General features: G+C 36.3%; 1 protein-coding gene across 3 annotated transcripts; it reads left to right on the top strand.

Annotated features, from left to right (window-relative positions):
• The first annotated feature begins 261 nt into the window (after window positions 1–261).
• On the top strand, window positions 262–8251 carry LOC127958082 (probable global transcription activator SNF2L2). Of its 3 annotated transcripts, none has more exons than XM_052556872.1 (6): window positions 262–566; window positions 2626–2855; window positions 3059–3164; window positions 3513–3614; window positions 6909–7041; window positions 7236–8251. In XM_052556872.1, the coding sequence occupies exons 1-6, from the start codon at window positions 483–485 to the stop codon at window positions 7385–7387; spliced, it is 807 nt and encodes a 268-aa protein (XP_052412832.1). In that variant the 5' UTR covers window positions 262–482; the 3' UTR covers window positions 7388–8251. The 3 variants fall into 3 exon arrangements, with proteins under 3 accessions (XP_052412832.1, XP_052412834.1, XP_052412833.1); XM_052556874.1 differs by lacking the exon at window positions 262–566 and adding an exon at window positions 702–1017; XM_052556873.1 differs by lacking the exon at window positions 262–566 and adding an exon at window positions 1052–1652.
• Window positions 8252–20707: the final 12456 nt, after the last annotated feature.

Below are 20707 nucleotides of genomic sequence, written 5' to 3' on the forward strand. Positions count from 1 at the left end.
ACATGCCATTAGCCAATTTATGTGTGTGTGTGTTTGAGAGTGTGTGCAACACAACATTAACAACCCTGGAATCCTCTCAAGATGTCAGTAAAGCTTGCAGAAAAAGAACCATCTGCATAGGCACAAAAATGGAGCCCGCTTCTTTTAACAGAGGGGCGGTTAAAAAAAGACTGAAGGAGAGCATAAAAGAGAGGGAGACGGGAAAGGGAAAAAAGGAAAAGAAACCAGATTGCGACAGTCGATATTAAAACATGCAGCGAGTGAGAGAGAAAAGGAGAGAGAGAAAGAGAGGGTGGAGAGAGAGAAAAGCGAGCTGCAGGCCTTTCCACGGGGACAAACTAGCAGAAAGGCATCTCGCAGTTCTTTTCTCTCTCTCTTTCTCTCTCTCTCTCTCTCAACATCTTAACGGCAATTGATTTGTGTATGAAAAGCTGGGCGCTTTTCGCCCCCCTTTTGGGCTGTGCGTTTTGAGTGATCAGCTGATGAAGAGACTGGCTGCGCGCTGCAATGCTGGTTTGCTAATTCTCTCTCCTCCAGACTGGAGCCAGCCTGGAGACCACAGTCAGGTAAATCGCCCTCTCTCTCTCTCTCTCTCTCTCTCTCTCCCTCTTGCTCTCTCTCCTGCGCATAGAGCACGCAATCACACCAGGCTTCAGCACATGGGCACACAGACAGAAAGTGAGAGAGTGAATGTGTGTGTGTGTGTGTGTGTGTGTGTGTGTGTGTGTGTGTAAGTGTGAATTGTGTCTGGTGAAGGAAAGCATTGCCCAGACAAATCGGTTGTGTGGATCCTGACACATTTTTTTCCCTCTTTCTTTGTAGATTTGTATAGCGTAACAAGGGTTTTAACTTGCTGCACCAAGTACAGACTCTTCTTTTCGCAAGCACCCTTCATGTTCTGTGTGCAGCGGTTCAGTTGTGCGTCTGTGCATGCGAGCGTATGTGTGTGTGTCAGTGTGCATTCCATTATTATGCTGTTGATTATTAGGCCTCCTTCCTTCCACATGGTCCCCTGGGGTACGTGTGAATAAATGCATTCCGTTTGTTTCTCTGTCTTTCATATTTGTCTTGTGTCCATGTAGAGGATATTTGCATGACATGTCAGTACATTGCGTCTTGTTTTTGTCTGATTTTTTTTGTTGTTGTTGTATAAAAGTATATGAAAGCGTTTTGTGCGCCACGCTCGTGTATGATTTAGACATCAATGGCTGGCGATGCCTGCATAGCGTCATACTCAGAATTCATATTTTCATCCCTCTCATAAGCTCTCTGCGGCAGGCATATCACTGCATTTTAATTGCATTTGTGTAAAACATAGACTCGGCTGCACACACACACACACACACACACAGTGAATTCCGCATTTAAGGCGTGTGCACGTTGCTAGCCGCTGCATTCTAGTCCCGTTTTTAATGAAACGCGTTCGGCGCACCGTATGGTGAACCGTATGCCACTGCTCCGTTATGTCAGGTGTGTTGGCTGGAGATCAACATCGCCGTAAACGTCACGTCAGTGCACCAGCGTCTCCTGCCTCCACAGCAACCCCTGTGTTGGATCATACAGAGCTAGTGGGGTCTTTATCAAATATTAAAATGGAAGTGAAAGCAGCTGCTCGTGTTAGAGGGGACTGAAGATTGAAGGCAGATTGCCTGGTGAGATTTATAGCCATGGATGATGAATTGGACCTGGAAGTGCTCAGATGAAAGGCCAGAAAAAGTTCTTTAAACTACTTAGTAATTTAACGCTGACTGTCTTGCTTTATTATTATTACTTAAAATTCAATGTGGCTATTCAACATTCTGCAAACTTATCATAGTTAATAGCGCATTAATTACCATAAAGTTTCAACTGTTATTTGCATAGAAGGTTGATGATGGCCAGAAACACTGTTTAAATTAGATTCTGTGATGGTTATTTATACTACAGTAATGATTTGAAAATTCACATGCATCATGCAATTAATATACATAAATAAATAAATATATATATATATATATATATATATATATTATAAAGTTTAATTCATTAAAGGAATAGATAACCCCAAAATGAAAATTTTCTGAAACTTACTGTACTCTCCCTCAGGCAATCTATAATGTAGATGAGTAAGACTGGAGAAACCTAGCATTATATTGCTCACCAGTGAATCCTCTGTAGTGAATGGGTGCTGTCAGAATGATAGTTCATGACTAAGACTAATGTCTTAATGAAGTGGAAAACTCAATAAACAAATACATCAAGAAGTTTAAACCATTGCCTTAGACTAACATTTAAGTTATATGTGTTTTATAGCATTTATTAATCTTGGAACATGAATTTACAATGAACAATAGTATATTTATAAATTAACATTAAATTAACCTTGAGTCAATAAATAAATATTCTATCTATCTATCTATCTATCTATCTGTCTGTCTGTCTGTCTGTCTATTTATAAAAAAGTATAAACAAAATATCACTTCTTTCTTGTTAAATGAAAAGTGAAAAACTATTCATAGTTGTAGTTTTATTTTTATTTTTACCTGAAACATGCACAGTGAGGATATTTTTAAGTTCCAGTTCATGATCACAGTTTTATATTTTTAAACAGTACTGCTCATCACTGTTTCCATATCTTTTACTTAGTCTCAGGCCATCCAAAACGGAGTGTCTGAGGTTATGGAGGAGGAAAGCAACTTGAAGAAACGAAAAAGCGATCAACAAGGCAACCAGGGCTCTGAGACTGGTCAGGAGGTGGTGGAGAAAGTCAAAAAGCGACGGGGTCGCCCTCCTGCCGAGAAACTGCCGCCCAACCCTCCCAAGCTCACAAAACAGATGAACACTATTGTAGACATGGTCATCAACTATAAGGACATGTCAGTAGTTAAACACACAGACTTAATAGGTTGTTGTTGGGTGTTTTTATTTCTTGACATGATGTAAATCGTGACACTGAAACTTTGCAAGTTCATTCTCTTTCCCTTTATTTTCACATGTGTACTTCATGGCAGACAATACAATAACATGCATAACAGCTCTTTTTTTTTTACCAATTCTTTAATATATCACTGTTCTACAGGTTGGGCCGACAGATCAGTAAAGGTTTCGTTCAGCTGCCCTCAAGAAAAGAGGTGCCAGAGTACTACGAGCTCATCCGGAAGCCAGTCGACTTCAGGAGGATCAGGGTAAACTATCAGAATGTTTATTCGTTATATCCTACAATCCTGTATAATTTTTCTAAAATGTCCAATTCTCATCCTCCGCTTCTATCATCCCCTTTTGCAACAGAGCTTACTGTATATCCACACTGACATCATTAAGAAAAGTTTTGATTTTGCTCATCACACAGGTTGAGTTTTTTTTGCTGGCTGTGTTTTAAAGTGATATGAAGGAAGTAGAATTATTTAATTAACAGATTTAACAAAAATCTGTCATTACTTTAAAAGTTTCATTGGACAATGTGTATGGCTGTTAATATACCTTTTTGATTGTTCATGTACTCTTTTGGATCTTTTCTGGTTTTGTTTATGCAGGAGAGAGTACGTAATCACAAATATAGGTGCATTGCTGACCTGGAAAAGGATATCATGCAGATGTGCCACAATGCTCAGACGTTTAATCTGGAAGGATCTCAGGTTTGATTTATGTATATTTTGTTCTTATAAAAATACTTTTTAATTTTTTTTTCTTCTTTGCATTAACTGAGCATTGCAATGGTAATGCAAAATTTATGCAAATAGATACATTTACATATGCATTTAATAATTTAGCAGACGCTTTTATTACTTACAAATGAGAACAATAGAAGCAATAAGAAAAACAAGAGAACAAAAACAGTATAAAAGTGCCATGACAAGTCTCAGTTAGTCTAGCACAGAAAACGTAGCTATATGTTTTTTTTTTTCCTCAAGAATAGAAAAGAAAAAGTTAGTGCTAGTATTAGTTGGTCAAGTGCTGGCAAAAAAAGATGTCTTAAGATGTTTTTTGAAAATGAATAAAGACTCAGCTGTTTGAATTGCATTTGGGAGGTCATTCCACCAGCTGGGCACAGACCAGGAAAAGGTCAGTGAGAGTGATTTTGAACCTCTTTTGGATAGCACCACAAGGCACCATTTACTTGCAGAATGCAAGCCTCTGTAGGGCGCATAAGTTTGAACTAGTGGGTTTAGGTATATTGGTGCCACACCAGTGGCCGTCTTGTAGGCCAGCATCAGTACCTTGAATTTGATGTGAGCAGCTACTGGTAGCTAGTGTAACCTGATGAGGAGAGGAGTAACGTGAGGTTTTTTTTGGCTGATTGAAGCGGACTCTTGTTGCTGCATTCGGGATCAGTTGCAGAGGCTTGATAGTACATGCAGGAAGGCCGACCAGGGGAGCATTACAATAGTCCAGTCTGGAGAGAACAAGAGCTTTGACAAGAAGTTGTGTGGCTAGCTCTGACAGGAAGGGTCTAATCTTCCTAATGTTGTATAAGGCAAATCTGCAGGACTGTGTTGTTGTAGCAATATGGTATGTGAAGCTTAACTGATGATCAATCACAACTCCTAGGTTTCTGGCTGTCCTGGAAGGAGTTATGATTGACGAACCCAGCTGTATAGAGTAGTTGTCATGAAACAATGGGTTAGCTGGAACCACAAGCAGTTCTGTCTTAGTAAGGTTGAACTGAAGGTGATGGTCATTCATCCAGCTAGAAATGTCACTCAGACAGGCTGCAATGCGAGCAGCTACTGTCAGATCATCTGGTTGGAATGAGAAGAGTTGATTGTCATTAGCATAGCAATGATAGGAAGAGCCATGCTTCTGAATGACAGATCCTAATAACGTCATGTAGATGGAGAAGAGAAGTGGTCCAAGCATTGAGCCTTGAGGAACTCCAGTAGCAAGAAGTTGTGACTTAGAAACCTCACACCTCCGTAACCCTGAAGGATCTACCGGAGAGGTAGGACTTAAACCACAGGAGTGCAGTTCTGAGGGTTGACAGTAGAATCTAGTGGTTAATGCTGTCAAAAGCAGCAGACAGATCCAGCAAGATGAGTACTGATGATTTGGAAGCTGCTCTTGCCAGTCGCAGGGCTTCAGTAACTGAGAGCAGGGCAGTCTCAGTTGAGTGGCCCTTTTGAATCCAGATTGGTTGCTGTCCAAGAGGTTGTTCTGTACAAGACACATAGAGAGTTGGTTGAACACAACTCATTCAAGTGTCTTTGCAATGAATGGAAGAAGGGATACCGATCTGTAGTTTTCTAAAAGTGCTGGTTTTAGAGATGGTTTCTTAAGCAGTGGGCTTACCCAAGCCGAGTAGTACCAGATGAGTACCGTCCTCAGGAAAGTGTTTGATAGTAAAATATCCAACTCCTCCAAGAAGTTTCCCAGTTGATCTGGGGGACAACAAACAACTGCAAAGTGGATTTTAAAGAGTTGATAATAGTAATTGCATGTGATTCAAATGAACTGTTGCCTGTAAGAGAAGGTTGAAGATCAAATTTCCATTCATTTGAGACAAGAAGGACCTCCACCCCTCCCAGTCGTGCGTGGGGTGTGGGAAAAAGTGAAATTAGTGGAGAGGGCTGCAGGACTGGCACTGTCTTCAGGTTTGATCCAAGTCTCAGTTAGGGCCATGAGGTTGAGTAGCAATAGAAGAAATAAATTCTGCTTTCAGCAGAGTGGCAGTTCCAGAGACCAACTGGAATAGAGAGTAAAGTAGTATAGGTCAGAGGGACAGGCCGTAGATTGTTGGGATAGGCCTGCTTCCAACTTACAGTGCAGAGATTTGAAAGCACATAGTGAGTACAGGTGACCTAAATAAGTATTTAGAGAATTAAGAGAACAAGCTATACAAAAAGTAAAGAAAGGGGAGAAAAGCAATACTCAAGTGCCTTGTCGGTGTCCTTGCTCGGTGGAGTCACGCATGTAGAGTTGATGGTCTTTACACTCTTCTGTCTTCACACGAGGATGCTTCACACAAGTGCTGCCGCGACCGCTGCCACGGTGAAACTAACCACTTTTAGATTTGCCTGAGTACTTGTTATTGAAGTCAATAACTATTTAGCAAACCAAAACTGGAGTGTCCACGAACAAACATGACTTGATCACGTATTTACCATGGTAAATCACAGTAAGTGAAAACAAAGTTTCCTTGCAACGACAACCATGCTGAAATCTAATGAGAAAAACAAGGCAAAACACTTACAAACTGCTGCCCTTTTCTGTTGCTCGACTGCTTCTTCTAACAAGGGCTTTCAAACAGGTAAATACGTTTTTTTTTTCTGGCATTGGCCACGCTTTACTATTTAGCAAACCAAAACTGGAGAGTCCCGCGATATGCAAACATGAGAACAAACGCAACTTGATCACATATTTACCAGGGTAAAACACAGTAAGTAAAACACAGTAAATAAATTTAACATGTTTTTAGATTTGTTGTTCCAAACCTGTATTATTTTCTTTAGTTGAACACAGAAGACAACAGTTTGAAGAATATTGGTAACCAAACAGTTGTCTATAGTGACTGACTTGATAAAACATTATTTTTTTTCTTTCATATCATGGAAGTCAATGGCCACCATCAGCTCTTGGATTTCCAACTTTCTTCAAAATATCTTCTTTTGTGCTCAACAGAAGAAAAAAAAATTACTGATATTGAACATTAATGATATCTGTAATACATGTATGTTGTTCTGTTCTGTTTACTCTGGGGGATTATTGCTACTCTCCCTGCTCTTATCTATGTTAGGCTGCATGGATATATAGAGAGCTCTTGGCCAGAATGGATCCATACTGCCAGTCCAACCTGTATGCTAATTGTCAATCATCTTTGATGTTAGTGGTCCTGAAAGGATTATAACTGTCCCCACAATGAGCCTGAATATTTGGTTTAGTGAATCTAACTGATGAATTGTGTGGAGATTGTAAAATTTCTCTCTATATCTTAGATCTTTGAGGACTCCATTGTTTTGAAGTCTGTTTTTGAGAGTGCAAGACAGCGAATAGTGGAACTCAGCGAGGAAGACAATGATGCTGTTGGAAGCAGTGAAGCAGATGGTGGCCAACTTTTAAATCTAGATCGTAAGTCAAAATGCATAGCCTACTCTGTCTCTTCCAGTTACAGATGCAATAGATTCTAATCAGTAAAACCGAAAATACAATAAATGCGTAAGTGATGCATAAGTAATGAATACTATGAATCAAAATCAGTCAAATTATTCATCATAAAGTCTGTATTCTTTGTGTAGAATGTGTTAATGTTTTTGTCTTAAAAGCTCCTGTTTCCGAATCAACAAATCCCAAGTTGGATGAAAAAAAGGAGAAAAATAAAACCGATCCTAGTAATACCAGTTCAAAGGAGGTCACAAACAGTGATGAAGACCTTGGCAAAGAATGTGAGAATAACACAAGAGGACTATTAAATTAGACCCCAAATGACAGTCTGATAAAAATAGCATTGTATGCCATTTTAAGAACATTGTATGGCCATTTCAGTCCAGTTTCCTTGATGTTTCGGTCAAGAAATTGCTCAGAATGTGATCTCTCATTATTACGGTTGCTTAAAACTCCTTTGTAAAACCTTTGTATTCTAAAAATAACATTGTTAATGCAGTGCTTCTGCAGTAATACATCTGAAATTGGCATTGTTTTAATGTATTTATAAAATGTAAATAAGTCATAAACCCAAAATAGGTATAAAATATCATTGTAAAAAAGGTCTGTCAGTTCGGACTGCCTGAAAACTTTCACTCTTTTTGGATGGAAAATTGGTGGTATGACATTATGATATTGTATGATCATTTAAACGGATGCATTCAATCTTTCAAGATGGTATAAGCTGTGCTAAATTTGCAAGCTATTATGTCTCTGTTTCAGAGAATTTTTAATCTGTGGTTTTTGTGACTGAACACTTTGTCATTCCCTCTTTGTATGTTTCCCTTTCTTCATTAAACGTTAATATCTATTTTATTTTTTATTTTTTTAAAGGAACATTTTTATCCAGCAGCTCTTTATCCTTCTTTAGTTATCACAGGGTTTTAACTATCTATATACATAGAGGAGTTAGGGCATGATGGCAATGTATTCTTTGGTGACAGATCAGATACTGCCCTCAAAGAGAGGCACCTACTGATGCTGTCACGTTTGTGTGTTCAGTTTATGATGGACGGGAGAACTGGTGTGTTTGTAGACAGATTCTGCAAATTAAAGTGTATGGGGTTTCTATGATGTGAAAGGACAAGGTTTGAGTCATCATATTACAAAAATAAAAGATTTTATGAAATCACAGGCACCAATGTGGATCAGTTTCCTCTTTTGCTTTGTAGGTAATCAAAAGCTGTTGTACACATTCACATTAGGATATTTTTACCCTTACTAAAGCAGATTTCATGAGCTGTAAGTATTGCAACAATAAGTAAGCATTGAGTTTATATTATTAATCTGAGTGATCTGGCTTTTTAAATATTTTATTTTACTGATGTCTTGTTACACTGATTCGTGAATAGCACTTTTTTTTGTTGTTAAATAAGGATAATGCTACAAAATCAAAAGCTACAATGTAATGCTACAAAATAATACTTTTTAAAATAAAAGGTAAAAATGAATTAAATTAATTTAAGAATACTTGAATGATTAATATAAGTATTATTATTATTATTATTATTAATCCATTGCATATTTAATAGAATACCTAGAAACAGTGTGCAGTGATACATAATATGAAACACTCACAGTCTTGTTATTTTTTTCTGTGATGCCTCTGGGCAATTCTGTTTTTTTGGGGGGTTTTTGTGTGTGCCTGTGTGTGTGTATAGTGCTCTATGCAGGACATGTAATTAAATCACAGAACTGTTGTTTTTAGGTCAAAACCCAAACCATAATATGAAACTTGTAACAAATCAGCGTTGGGGGGTTGCAGCTACATTTACAACAAAATTACCCGTTATTAAGAGATCATGCATCATAAGGAAAGCCAAAGAACGGTCCAAGAAGAAGAATATGCAGGGACAAGGATTTATTCCTAAAGTCATATGAATGTCATTATTATATTCTCTTTTTTTGTATTTCCATGAAAGAAATTAAGAAATATTTTTATTATTAATTCATAATATATTAGAGCATGTTATGTTATGTCCTGTTTAAAAAACAATTGTGGTATTTAGTTTCCCTGAGGCATAAATAATATTTGGATATGTTTGTCGAAATTTCTTATCTTAATAACTACGGTTCATAGCTAAACCTGCATAGCTAAACTTGATTTAGTAGGCAAGATTTTTTAAATCCTGGTGTGCTATAACAATCCAAACTAATTAATATGCTGCAGGAACTGTTCAATAATTGGCAGTATCAAAAGAATAAATTAGAACTATTGTACATGTTAGCAGGCTGTTGGTGGTAGTATAGGCTAATTACAAAATGTTTGGCTGATTAAGGAGCTGAGCAACAAACAAGCAAGCAATATTTACTAGAGAAACAATTCCTGACCAAACTGTCCAATACAATAATATTTCATGTGTTTCATAATAGAGAGAGAGAAAAAAAAAAAGAGTTTAATTAATTCTGGTTAGAAACAACTGGCGAAGAATAGAGAGGAAGTTTGTTATTTGTAGCGGTTGTTAGAGCCATTGTGATAGTAATTGTACTATTCACAGTGATTGTTGAAGGGGTTTTCTCTTTATGTTAGTCCTGAACTTAAAAGTAATTTTAGTAGACCAAAAGTAGTAGACCAGTTACATTTTTTTTTAATGTCAGACCAGATCGACGCTATAGCACTGATGTCCTCAGTAATTATAGAAATAACATCACTGGCACCAACTCACACAACTGTGACTTTACAATAAGGATCAGTTAGCAATATTATTAAAGGCATTACATATCATAATCTAACAATAAACAACAGATGAGTGATTAAATCACCATATAGCGATTTCCAATGGCCCATTAAAAATAAAAATATATAGTTTTATAGGCTTGTAATACAATTAAAAATAAAGTAAGATATATATTTTTTTTTGCAGCACCTTAATATGAGTGTCCTCTTATCAATATGTATTTTCATAGAATCTTTGAGTTGCACATATGATCCTTAGTTTAAATATTAAAACAGCGAGCAGTACCTAAAACTATATTTATAACCTTTTAAGCTATAAAACTAATTGCAACGAAGTTCAACGAAGACATACAGTATAATTACTGCATGTGAGTATTTCACAAAACCACAAGATGGAGCCAATAAACTAAAGCAGTAGTTAAAGCTCAACATGGGATAGCAAAATAGCAGCACGTCTGCACTAGTAATTAAAAAGGTTTTTATCTTCATTTTGAGACATACATTTCTGCAAGCATACTAGTAATATTAATAGGAAAGAGATGGGACAAATATCCTTCTTTAAAAGGATGGTTCAACCAACAAATGCAAATTTTGTCGTTTTTGTCATGTTTAATTAATTAACCCTCAAGTAAGATGTTCCAAACCTGTATGACTTTCTTTTTTTCTGTTGAGCACAAAAGAAGATATCTTGAGGACTGCTGGTAGGCAAAGAGGTGACGGTCATTGATTTACACAGTATGTAACAAATACAAATAAATTATATATATATATATATATATATATATATATATATATATATATATATATATATATATATATATGGAAGTCATTGGCTACTGTCAATGTTTTCCAACTACAAACATTAGTCAAAATATCTTCTTTTGAATTCAGAAGAACAAAGGAAATTGGAAATTGATACAGGTTTGCAGGGACGGGCCTGGCATGAGTGTCACAAGAATTTAATTGTGGCTCATGATACTATATCATCCAAATTATGGCAGTGGCACTGATGTTGAATAGATGTTGAGCTGGAGTGGGTGTCTTGCTCTGCTCTTGGTCTAAGCTCAACCTGAATTAAATACAATGGAATGGATTTTGTTTTAAACAGGTTTTATTCCAAGATAGCATGGAATAGTTTATATAATATGCTGTCTTAAAATGAATTTATTACTTTATAATCTTAATTTATACAGTAATTAATTAATCTTACTGCACAGATAATAATACCACATATAAATGAAAATACACCAAATGTAACTTCTGTATTCAAAATCTTCAAAGTTTGTAAGCATTAACTTTAATGTTAACAACATTTTTAAAAGTAAAAGCACAACATATTTCTTAATATTAGCTACTGCAAGTGACATTTTACAGCTAAAATGTTGAAGTTTAGCTGTTTTAACTACTGTAATCATTAAAAATGTAGCAACCTGAATATCACTTCCTAACATCATCCCTAGCACGTACCTCTCTTTCTCCTCTCATGTTCCATACTTGGATCTGGATCTTCCCTGTGGAACCAAGCTCATCTTTCTGTCCCTAATCATCATCACTGGTGGCATGTTGCTGCTTTTTTTTTCTTCTCACGCCTTCTCAGCCCCACCCTTTTCTTTCCGTTTTTTACCCGCGGCCGCGTTATGCATATTGTTTGTTTGTTTCTATGCTTCTTCTATGTCACGTTAACGTCTTTGCTGTAAATTTCTTCCTACTCTTCCACTTCTTATTCTTCTTACTTGGCGGCCACTGCCAGTGCAGCTGATTCTCCAGATCACACAGATGGCCAGTCCGCCCCTGCAGGTTTGGAACAACTTTATACTCTATGTTTTGGTAAAGGATCTCACTCCTAAAGAAGAGTGACAAAAATGTATTTGAACAAATAATTAATTTTTAGACAATAAATATGTGAAAGATAAAGGTCAAGGTGTGTGAAGCACATGAAACTGAAAGAAAGTGTATTTCATCATGCAGTTGTGTGGAGATATCAGAAGCAGGTAAATAAAGGGAACTAAAACATCAAATGAAGAGAACTTGTGCAGTTTCTTTGACCTGTTTTGCGTTGTGCAGCAGAACAAAGAAAAACACGTTCATGTTAGACAGGCTTCAGGCTTTACCGATATCAAAGAAAACTCTTTTCTAGCTCGTATTTCACAGAAAGATCATAATGGAATTCATGCTACTGTCAAAAACAATATGAGGAAGGAGGAGAACAAGATTATTGCCATGTCAATGTACTCAAAATCCATTAGAAAAACATTATTAAGCTTGACTGCTGCTGATCACCCCACTTTTATTGGGTGGAATTTATATTGTTTGTCTTCAGCAAACATAGATCCAGTATGTTATGCAGAATGTATATGTATTTCCTAGTCTATTTGCATATATATTAAGCTTCACATATTACTTACAAATTGGCTATTACAGTTTGCAACTTACATGATGACAATTGTTGTTTGTATTGTATTGTATTATAGGTAATATAATTGGACTACTTTTTTGATTACTTTTCTTGTTCAATTTGAACTCATTGGACAAAAGTCTGTTTTTCATTCATTGTAATTGTTTTACTATTTAGATTTTACTGAAATTTGCTAGTAAGATTAGTAAGTTATTGACTATTTATTTGCTGTAGGTCTTCTTGGTAACACTTTAGTATAGGGTCCAATTCACACTAATAACTAGTTGCTTATTAGCATGCCTATTATTAACATATTGGCTGTTTATTAGTGCTTATAAAGTACATATAATGCATGACATCAATAATCCTATCCAATACCCTAAACTTAACAACTACCTTATAAACTATTAATAAGCAGCAAATAAGGAGTTAACTGAGGCAAAAGTCATAGTTAATGGTTAGTTAATAGTGAGAATTGGACCCTAAAATAAAGTGTGACCGTCTTCTTGCATATGTAGTACTGTTAGTACTTAAATGAAAAAATAGCTCCAAACTGATGTGACTGAAAGCGTATAATACTGCACACACACACTGCTAAACAAATCCATTTCAAGGACATTTTTGGAAACATCAACAAAAGAAGGTCTGAGAAGGGACAAAGTGTTTTTCAAAAAAAAGATCTTGTTGAAAGACAGGCCTATAGACGTTCAGTATTTGAGGATCAAAACGTCAGAGGAAGATGGAGAAGAATCTTTTAATTTTTTTTACAATTTAAATGATGCAGTAGGTATGACAGTGTGCCAAGAACATGTCATGCTGAACAAGTCCCTGAGCTACCTGGTGTTCTGTTCACTAACAAGGGCAGTTTTTGACATATGCCAAAACATTCTATAGCTACAATTCTTTCTATAATCTTCAGATGATCAGCATTGTGTGCTTGTCAAATTTTATGTCAAGATGCATCTATGGTGCAATTATTTTAACATTTTTGAAACTGTGAGAATGCTTTGAGAGGAACCTTCAACCAAAGGATGGCACACGACTGACTTCAGCATGCCATTATTTCAGAACAGATCTGGAATCTCTCACAATATTTGAAATGTATTGACATTTTTGAAGGCAACCCATTCTTTCAGTGGTTCGTAGAAAGTGTTAGTAGTTGTCACTACAAGTAATGTCACCTAAGTTCCCTTGTCACAATCCCATCACACTTTTCCATTTTACATAATATTATCATCACATTGGTTGATATATAAGAAACTTTTTGACAGTCACCTTGTTTTGCTAAGCCAGCTCAGTAAGGTGCAACCTTTCTGGTGAGTAACAAGCCGGTGATTAGAAGTTTGAATAATTATAATTTATATACAAACCCGATTCCAAAAAAGTTTGGACACTGTACAAATTTTGAATAAAAACAGAATGCAATGATGTGGAAGTTTCAAATTTCAATATTTTATTCAGAATACAACATAGATGACACATCAAATGTTTAAACGTTAGAAAAAGTAGAATTTTAATGGAAAAAGAAATAGATTTTAAATTTCATGGCATCAACACATCTCAAAAAAGTTGGGACAAGGCCATGTTTACCACTGTGGCATCCCCTCTTCTTTTTATAACAGTCTGCAAATGTCTGGGGACTGAGGAGACAAGTTGCACAAGTTTAGGAATAGGAATGCTGTCCCATTCTTGTCTAATACAGGCTTCTAGTTGCTCAACTGTCTTAGGTCTTCTTTGTCACGTCTTCCTCTTTATGATGCACCAAATGTTTTCTATGGGTGAAAGATCTGGACTGCAGGCTGGCCATTTCAGTACCCGGACCCTTCTTCTACGCAGCCATGATTTTGTAATTAATGCAGCATGTGGTCTGACATTGTCATGTTGGAAAATACAAGTTCTTCCCTGAAAGAGACGACGTCTGGATGGGAGCATATGTTGTTCTAGAACTTGGATATACCTTTCAGCATTGATGGTACCTTTCCAGATGTGTAAGCTGCCCATGCCACATGCCATGCCAGTTTGGTTTTCCGGCCTTGACCCTTACGCACAGAGATTGTTCCAGATTCTCTGAATCTTTGGATGATATTATGCACTGTAGATGATGATAACTTCAAACTCTTTGCACTTTTTCCCTGAGAAACTCCTATCTGATATTGCTCCACTATTTTTCGTCGTAGCATTGGGGGAATTGGTGATCCTCTAGACATCTTGACTTCTGAGAGACACTGCCACTCTGAGAGGCTCTTTTTATACCCAATCATGTTGCCAATTGACCAGATAAGTTGCAAATTGGTCCTCCAATTATTCATTATATGTACATTTAACTTTTCCAGCCTTATTGCTACCTGTCCCAACTTTTTTGTAATGTATAGCTCTCATGAAATCCAAAATGAGCCAATTTTTGGCATGACATTTCAACATGTCTCACTTTCAACATTTGATATGTTATCTATATTCTATTGTGAATAAAATATAACTTTATGAGATTTGTTAATTATTCCATTCCTTTTTTACTCACAATTTTTACAGTGTCCCAACTTTTTTGGAATAGGGTTTGTATAAAATATAGTTATTCACACTCATATTAAAATATTTTTTGTTTGTTTTGTATACAGGTGCATCTCAAAATGAATATGAATTGAATATCATGGAAAGGTCTTTATTTGTTGTAATTTAATTAAAAAAAGCAAACTTTCTTAGATTCTAGATTCATTGCACACAAACTGTAATATTTCAAGAGTTTTTTGTTTTAATTTGGATGGTTATGACTTACAGCTTAGCAAAATAAATTATTCAGTATCTCAAAAAATTGAATATTCCATTTTGAGCTTGATTAGTTCGATTAATTTTGAGTATAAATACAAGATAGAGACTAGAAACAAGCCCAACAAAACTAGAGTTTAGTTTAGCTTATCCATGATATTCTTATTTTTTGAGATGCACCTTACTTGTCATATGAGATGTCAATAAAAGACAAAAGCTAAGGTCAGCTTGCTAAAAAACATTGTCACCTTTCATAACAAGTGCCGTTTCTAGCACAGTAGGAAGGAAAAAAAATCAGGAACTAAAAAATTATTTAGCTTAATTTAAGCAAACTTGGATGGCCTGAGCTAAACCCTCAGTCTCTCTTTAGACACACACAGAAAACTTGTGTAAATGTAGTCATATTATATATGTAGTCATATTGATGTAGTAAAAATAAGTACTTTTTTTGCGTGCAAAATTTCATAAAATCATGAAATGCAAATGCAGCATGAATTTTCTCTAGAATAAAATAGGGCAAAACACAAAAAAGGACTTTGCCTCTTCATATGAATATTAAAGCAAATGAATAATAAATCAAAACATAATGCTAGTGGGGTGTAGAATACACCGTCATACTGAATATTAGGCTTATTTCATTGTTATTTCTAGTCATACTTGGTAGATGCTGTATAAAACATGCTAAAAAAGCTGGAAATGTAGTTGCCTCACCTCATGTTTTCAATCTGGAACGTGTTTGGAATATAATACTTGTTTATTCTCAAGTGAATTCCTTTATTTGATTATTTTTGGATTACTGCAACATGCTCAGAATGGAGAAAAAACATTAATGTAGAAATATGTTTTAAATTTAATCAAAAAATCTTTTTTACAGTTATTTCTAAAACAATTTTTTTTTTTATTGAACTACAAATGTTCTGATGATAACCAGCATTTAGAATAAAATTCTTCCTAGCCTATGTAACAGAAATAGCACTGAACATGTTTTGGTTCCACTGCCCAGACACAGTCCACAGCTGAGGGCATCATTCAAAGAAAGTGGAGAAGTGCTCTGTCAACATTAGCTTGGAGGTAATCACTCTGGCAGAGTGATCTGTGAAGCTCTATCCTTTCGCTCAGTGCTGTGCTTGGGCTGCTGATCGTTGTAAACAATGTTTTTAGTGTGTCCCCTGGTTTAGGATGAAATGATCTCTATCACTCTTCTCTCTCTTCCTCTGTTTGTCTTTGTTGAATTATGTGCTCCCCTCGACTTAATACACACACCCATCAAAGCATACGCACAAACACTTTTTTATTCAGTTTTATTGTACATACATTTTTGAGCATTTGTCGTGTTTTATGTGAAATGTGGGCATTATTGAACACAGCTCCTGGAATTTGATCATTTGTGGAGAACATTTCAAGAGAGAGAGACCTGGACAAAGACAATAAGTGAGTGATTCCCACAGATTTTTGAGTTGGCAGTTGAAAGACTTCAATACTTATGTTACCCGCAGTATATGACCCATGACATGCACATAGTTTTAAAGTTCACCCAGATTAACTAACTAGGGTTAGTGTTCCCAAGATGAATGAAGGTCTCATGGGTCTGGAACGACATGAGAGTGAGTAATTTGTGGGTGAACTATCCCTTTAAGGCTTATTTGATACTTTAGTGTAAGTTTGCTTGGTCCATCTGTTTGAAAGAGTTCACATCTCCAGTCATAGAGTTAGACAGGACTGGTGAACAGAGAAGAGTTAGAGATAAAGAAAGAGAAATGGGACAGCCATTGGAGAACCAGCACATTTGATGTGCCTCTGGAGCCTTGACAGGTGAATTATGAGAATAATGTGACAGAGAGCAAGATCCTTTACAGCTGCCTCAAGGACAAACATAAAATGGTCTGATAAAAACAACAAATGGCAGTAAATGGAGGTATGACAGTGGCATGTGGAAGAAGAAAGGCAGTAAGGAATGAAGAAAATGAGTAAAAATGAGTAAAAGACAAAACAGATGGCTGTGATGGATGAGAGATAGGTCTGTAATCAGAATTGTGTCACTGAGATTGTTTCAAGCGCATCACAGTGAACAGAGAACATATGAGACTGAGAAGGCACATTGACTGCTCCCCCAGCCTTGCAAACACACACACACACACAAAGCACATTTATATTTGATTGGGTTGTCTTACAGATAATGGTGTGAGAGGTTTATGAAGTGATGACACTTAAAGGCCACATGATTGAATTGGGGAAAGAAGCATCTATAACATTAAATTTCAAAGTGGACAAGTAAACATTATTAAATGGGAGATTATGTTGCTGTCCAGAATAGCTAGTGGTTCTTGCTGTTATCCACTTCTAACCCAGATATCAACTTTGAAAGCAATAGGAAAATAATATCTCTCATCACGATCACCTGCTCGCAAGCACACCCCACAATAATGTTTTCCCCTTCAATTTGTCTCTGTTTTTCCTCTTTAAATCTTTCTCTTGAATGTAACACGTCGTAAGTAATGGTAGTGCTATCTTGAGCGTCAAAAGGCGATGCCAAGGGGTCCTGACCATGAGTCAAATATGAGAGTTGAGAACGTGTTTGACAAACAGTAAGAGACATCTGACATAGGGCGTATGTCACAAGCTGTTTATAAGGTTGCTAGCTAGAGATGGTACATTGTATTTTCATACAGTTTTATTACTACACAGCATTACCGGAATGGAAGGCTGGAAATGGATAATCATAATAGATTGTGATAATCATAAAAGTTGTGACATTTGCCAAGTATGGTAACCCATACTCAGAATTGGTGCTTTGCATTTAACCTATTCAAGTGTACACAAACAGCAGTGAGAAGAGAACACACCGTGAACACACATCCGGTGCAGTGGGCAGCTATATATCCAGCGCCCGGGGAGCAACTGAGGGTTCAGTGCCTTGCTCAAGGGCACTTCAGCCATGGGTATTGAGGGTGGAAGAGAGTACTGTTTATTCACTCCCCTCCAACTACAACTCCTACCAGCACCGAGATTCAAACCGGCGACCTTCGGGCTAACTAGTCTTTTTTTTTTTAAGATTATATATTATCTGTTATATACTGTATCTTGCCTCAAACTGTGAGAGCTTGATAACCTCCTCTGTTGAAAGCTGATGTGTTGAGTGGGGGGAGGTTGGGTATGACAATCTAAAATAAAATATGAAGTATGCTGTAGACCCTGAGCAAAGCATTATTTAATCTACAAAGAGATCAAAAATTCAGCTTAATAAGAAAACTAGAAATTGGTGTCATCATTTACTCCCCATTATGTTGTTCCAAACCTTTGTGACTCGCGCAGAACACAGATAAGATATTTTGAAGAAAGACTTTTTCCACCCTGCAACCAAATGACTTTAGTTATATGGACAAATATTTCACAATATCTTATTTTGCGTTAAACAGAAGAAAGAAAGGCATGCTGGTTTTAATTGATGCATGGTCATTAAAGTTTCCTGACCGCTTACTCACACTTGAGTTTTGCCAAAGGAAAGTCAAAATTAGAGCTCATAATATTCCTGTTAACAGGGTTTTTGGAACAAATCAAAATGATTTTGAACTGTGAGTTTGAGAGGCAGGAACGAATCTTCTTTTCTTAAATTTCTAACAAAAAACACTGGCATCCCAATGAAGTGAAGATACAATGAGAGAGATTGTCAGGGGCAGAAAAAGTAAGGAAGGTGCAGGAGAATTTATTTTTAAAAGAAACAGACAGTTTTTGGAGGATTCTCTGTTAAAGTATTATGATTCTAACAAACAAGTGCTCCGTTTCTTATTCTAGTGTGCATGTACTGTATGCTCATTATCAATAGAAAAACTTGTGAATGCTTTGACAGAGTGGTCATTCAGAACAATGAATCATTGAGAACAATAATGACATGAGCACTAATATTGAGTGTTGCCATCAACAAAATGTTTATGAATAGAATTACACTTACACAAGGCACTCAAAATATAATATTCACTGCTTACTCTATGTATGGTTTCATGCATATCCACTATTGAATTGTTGAATTATTAGTTTGTCAGAGTTTTATAGATCAAGATCAAGAATATATTTGCATGTTTTATTCTTGTATTTAAGTTTATATGAGTTTATCAACATGTTTGTTACATTGACATCTTCATCAGTAAACTGAGCACTTTGGCCAAATACAGGAAATATGTCATATAAGTTGTCAAGTATTCAAGTTCAAAGTGTGGTTATTTGGACAAGGCAAGTGTTTAATTCCTGAATTAATCAAATGTTTGAATGATTCAGTTTAATAGCAATGACTCACTTATTAACAGTGTTTTGCTGCCACCTACTTTTTTTTTTTCATTTCACATTTAAAGTACCTTTTTATATATATATTTTAAAATAATTTCAAATATCAGTATTCAATGTTTTAGGATTAAAATATCAAAACATTATTTATGAATTTGTAACTGAAACTGTTAAACGCACCAACTTAATAAAATGGTCCATAAATAACGCCTTCTCCAGACAAAGAGGGAACTGCTCCATCTTTCAAGAATAATCTTTGTGCGACTGCGGCATTAAACTGATTGAGATTGAGGAAGCTGTCCTCAGCAAAATGTGCTGCACATCGTTTTACATGTGGATTATAATTTTCGTCATAACCATTAATCTCCAAGTACAGCGTCCCTGGGAAGCCCAAACAAAGATGATTGGACTCTGAGATGAAAATAACAGTGTTTCGACGGCATGGCGACAAACGCAGCTCTTCCTCTTCTCTGTCGAAGGGCAACATGACCACGCCCCCTTTTTTGTGTATTCCAGTCGGCAGAGGTTAGTCAAAAAACTGTTTTAGTGACGTCATTACTGCAGGAACCAGAGGGATGTAGTCCAAACGGGTCGTTCGTTGTAGGCGAATTCTGTTAAATCAAATATCTCGCTTGGCATTGAACTTTGAGCTTTAGAATTTTACAGATATTATTTATACTCTAACAACAACATTACACACTAACTAAAGTTTAAAACATGGGATTACGAAGGACGGGACCTTTAAAGCATGTCTTGCGTTAAACAGTGTGTAGGGGAGAGCGAGGTCAAAAGTAACCTGGGACGGAAGTAACAAAGCAATTTTCTCAGAGCCTCTTACTGCATTTGCATTCCAAGCTATGACAGCATGTTCAGCATGCAGCCCTTGACAGAGCTGAGAAATATCACGATTTTTGCTTTTTACTTTTGACCCAGCTGTGTGTTACTTTCGTCCCAACTGATGGGGTCGAAAGTAACAATGTGCAACTTATGTTCAAAGTTAAATTATGCTGAATTCTTTCTACCTTTCTACAAAATACCACCTGGTATTGATAGACCACACTTCTGAGTTACTGGCCACAGCAGAAATATATCTCTGTCTACAACATTATCTTTTAAAATTATGTTTTTCTGAATAATGGTACTTTTGCCCCTGCTCTCCCCTATATGCATCTAAATGCCACTTCAGATACAGCTGTGTTTCCTCTACATTGCATAAACTTTGTTGATAACTTGATAATGATATTATTTATTTAATTTTGGGGTAACAGCCCCAAATGTTTTATTATTGTGAAGAATTTTGCACATTTTTGATTAAACCTGCAATAATAACTAAAACAGCAACAACAGATTTTCTTATGACTTTCAGTAGCCTTGAAGTAAGAGGAAAATTATTTCTGTAAAGGCAAAGCAAACCACTGAGTGAAATACCTCAACAAGATCAAAGTTGTTAAAGTTAACCAAACCTTTCCACGGTGTGTTTT

This window comes from Carassius gibelio, chromosome B5 (genome assembly GCF_023724105.1).
Source record: "Carassius gibelio isolate Cgi1373 ecotype wild population from Czech Republic chromosome B5, carGib1.2-hapl.c, whole genome shotgun sequence".
NCBI classification, from domain to species: Eukaryota; Metazoa; Chordata; class Actinopteri; order Cypriniformes; family Cyprinidae; genus Carassius; species Carassius gibelio.

What these genes read in the sequence shown, in the direction of transcription:
- LOC127958082 (XM_052556872.1), top strand. Translation starts at nt 483, where the DNA reads ATGAAGAGACTGGCTGCGCGCTGCAATGCTGGTTTGCTAATTCTCTCT. An exon ending in TCGACTTCAGGAGGATCAGG is followed by an intron (nt 3,165 to 3,512) that starts GTAAACTATCAG and finishes TTGTTTATGCAG; the next exon opens with GAGAGAGTACGTAATCACAA. An exon ending in TTAATCTGGAAGGATCTCAG is followed by an intron (nt 3,615 to 6,908) that starts GTTTGATTTATG and finishes TCTATATCTTAG; the next exon opens with ATCTTTGAGGACTCCATTGT.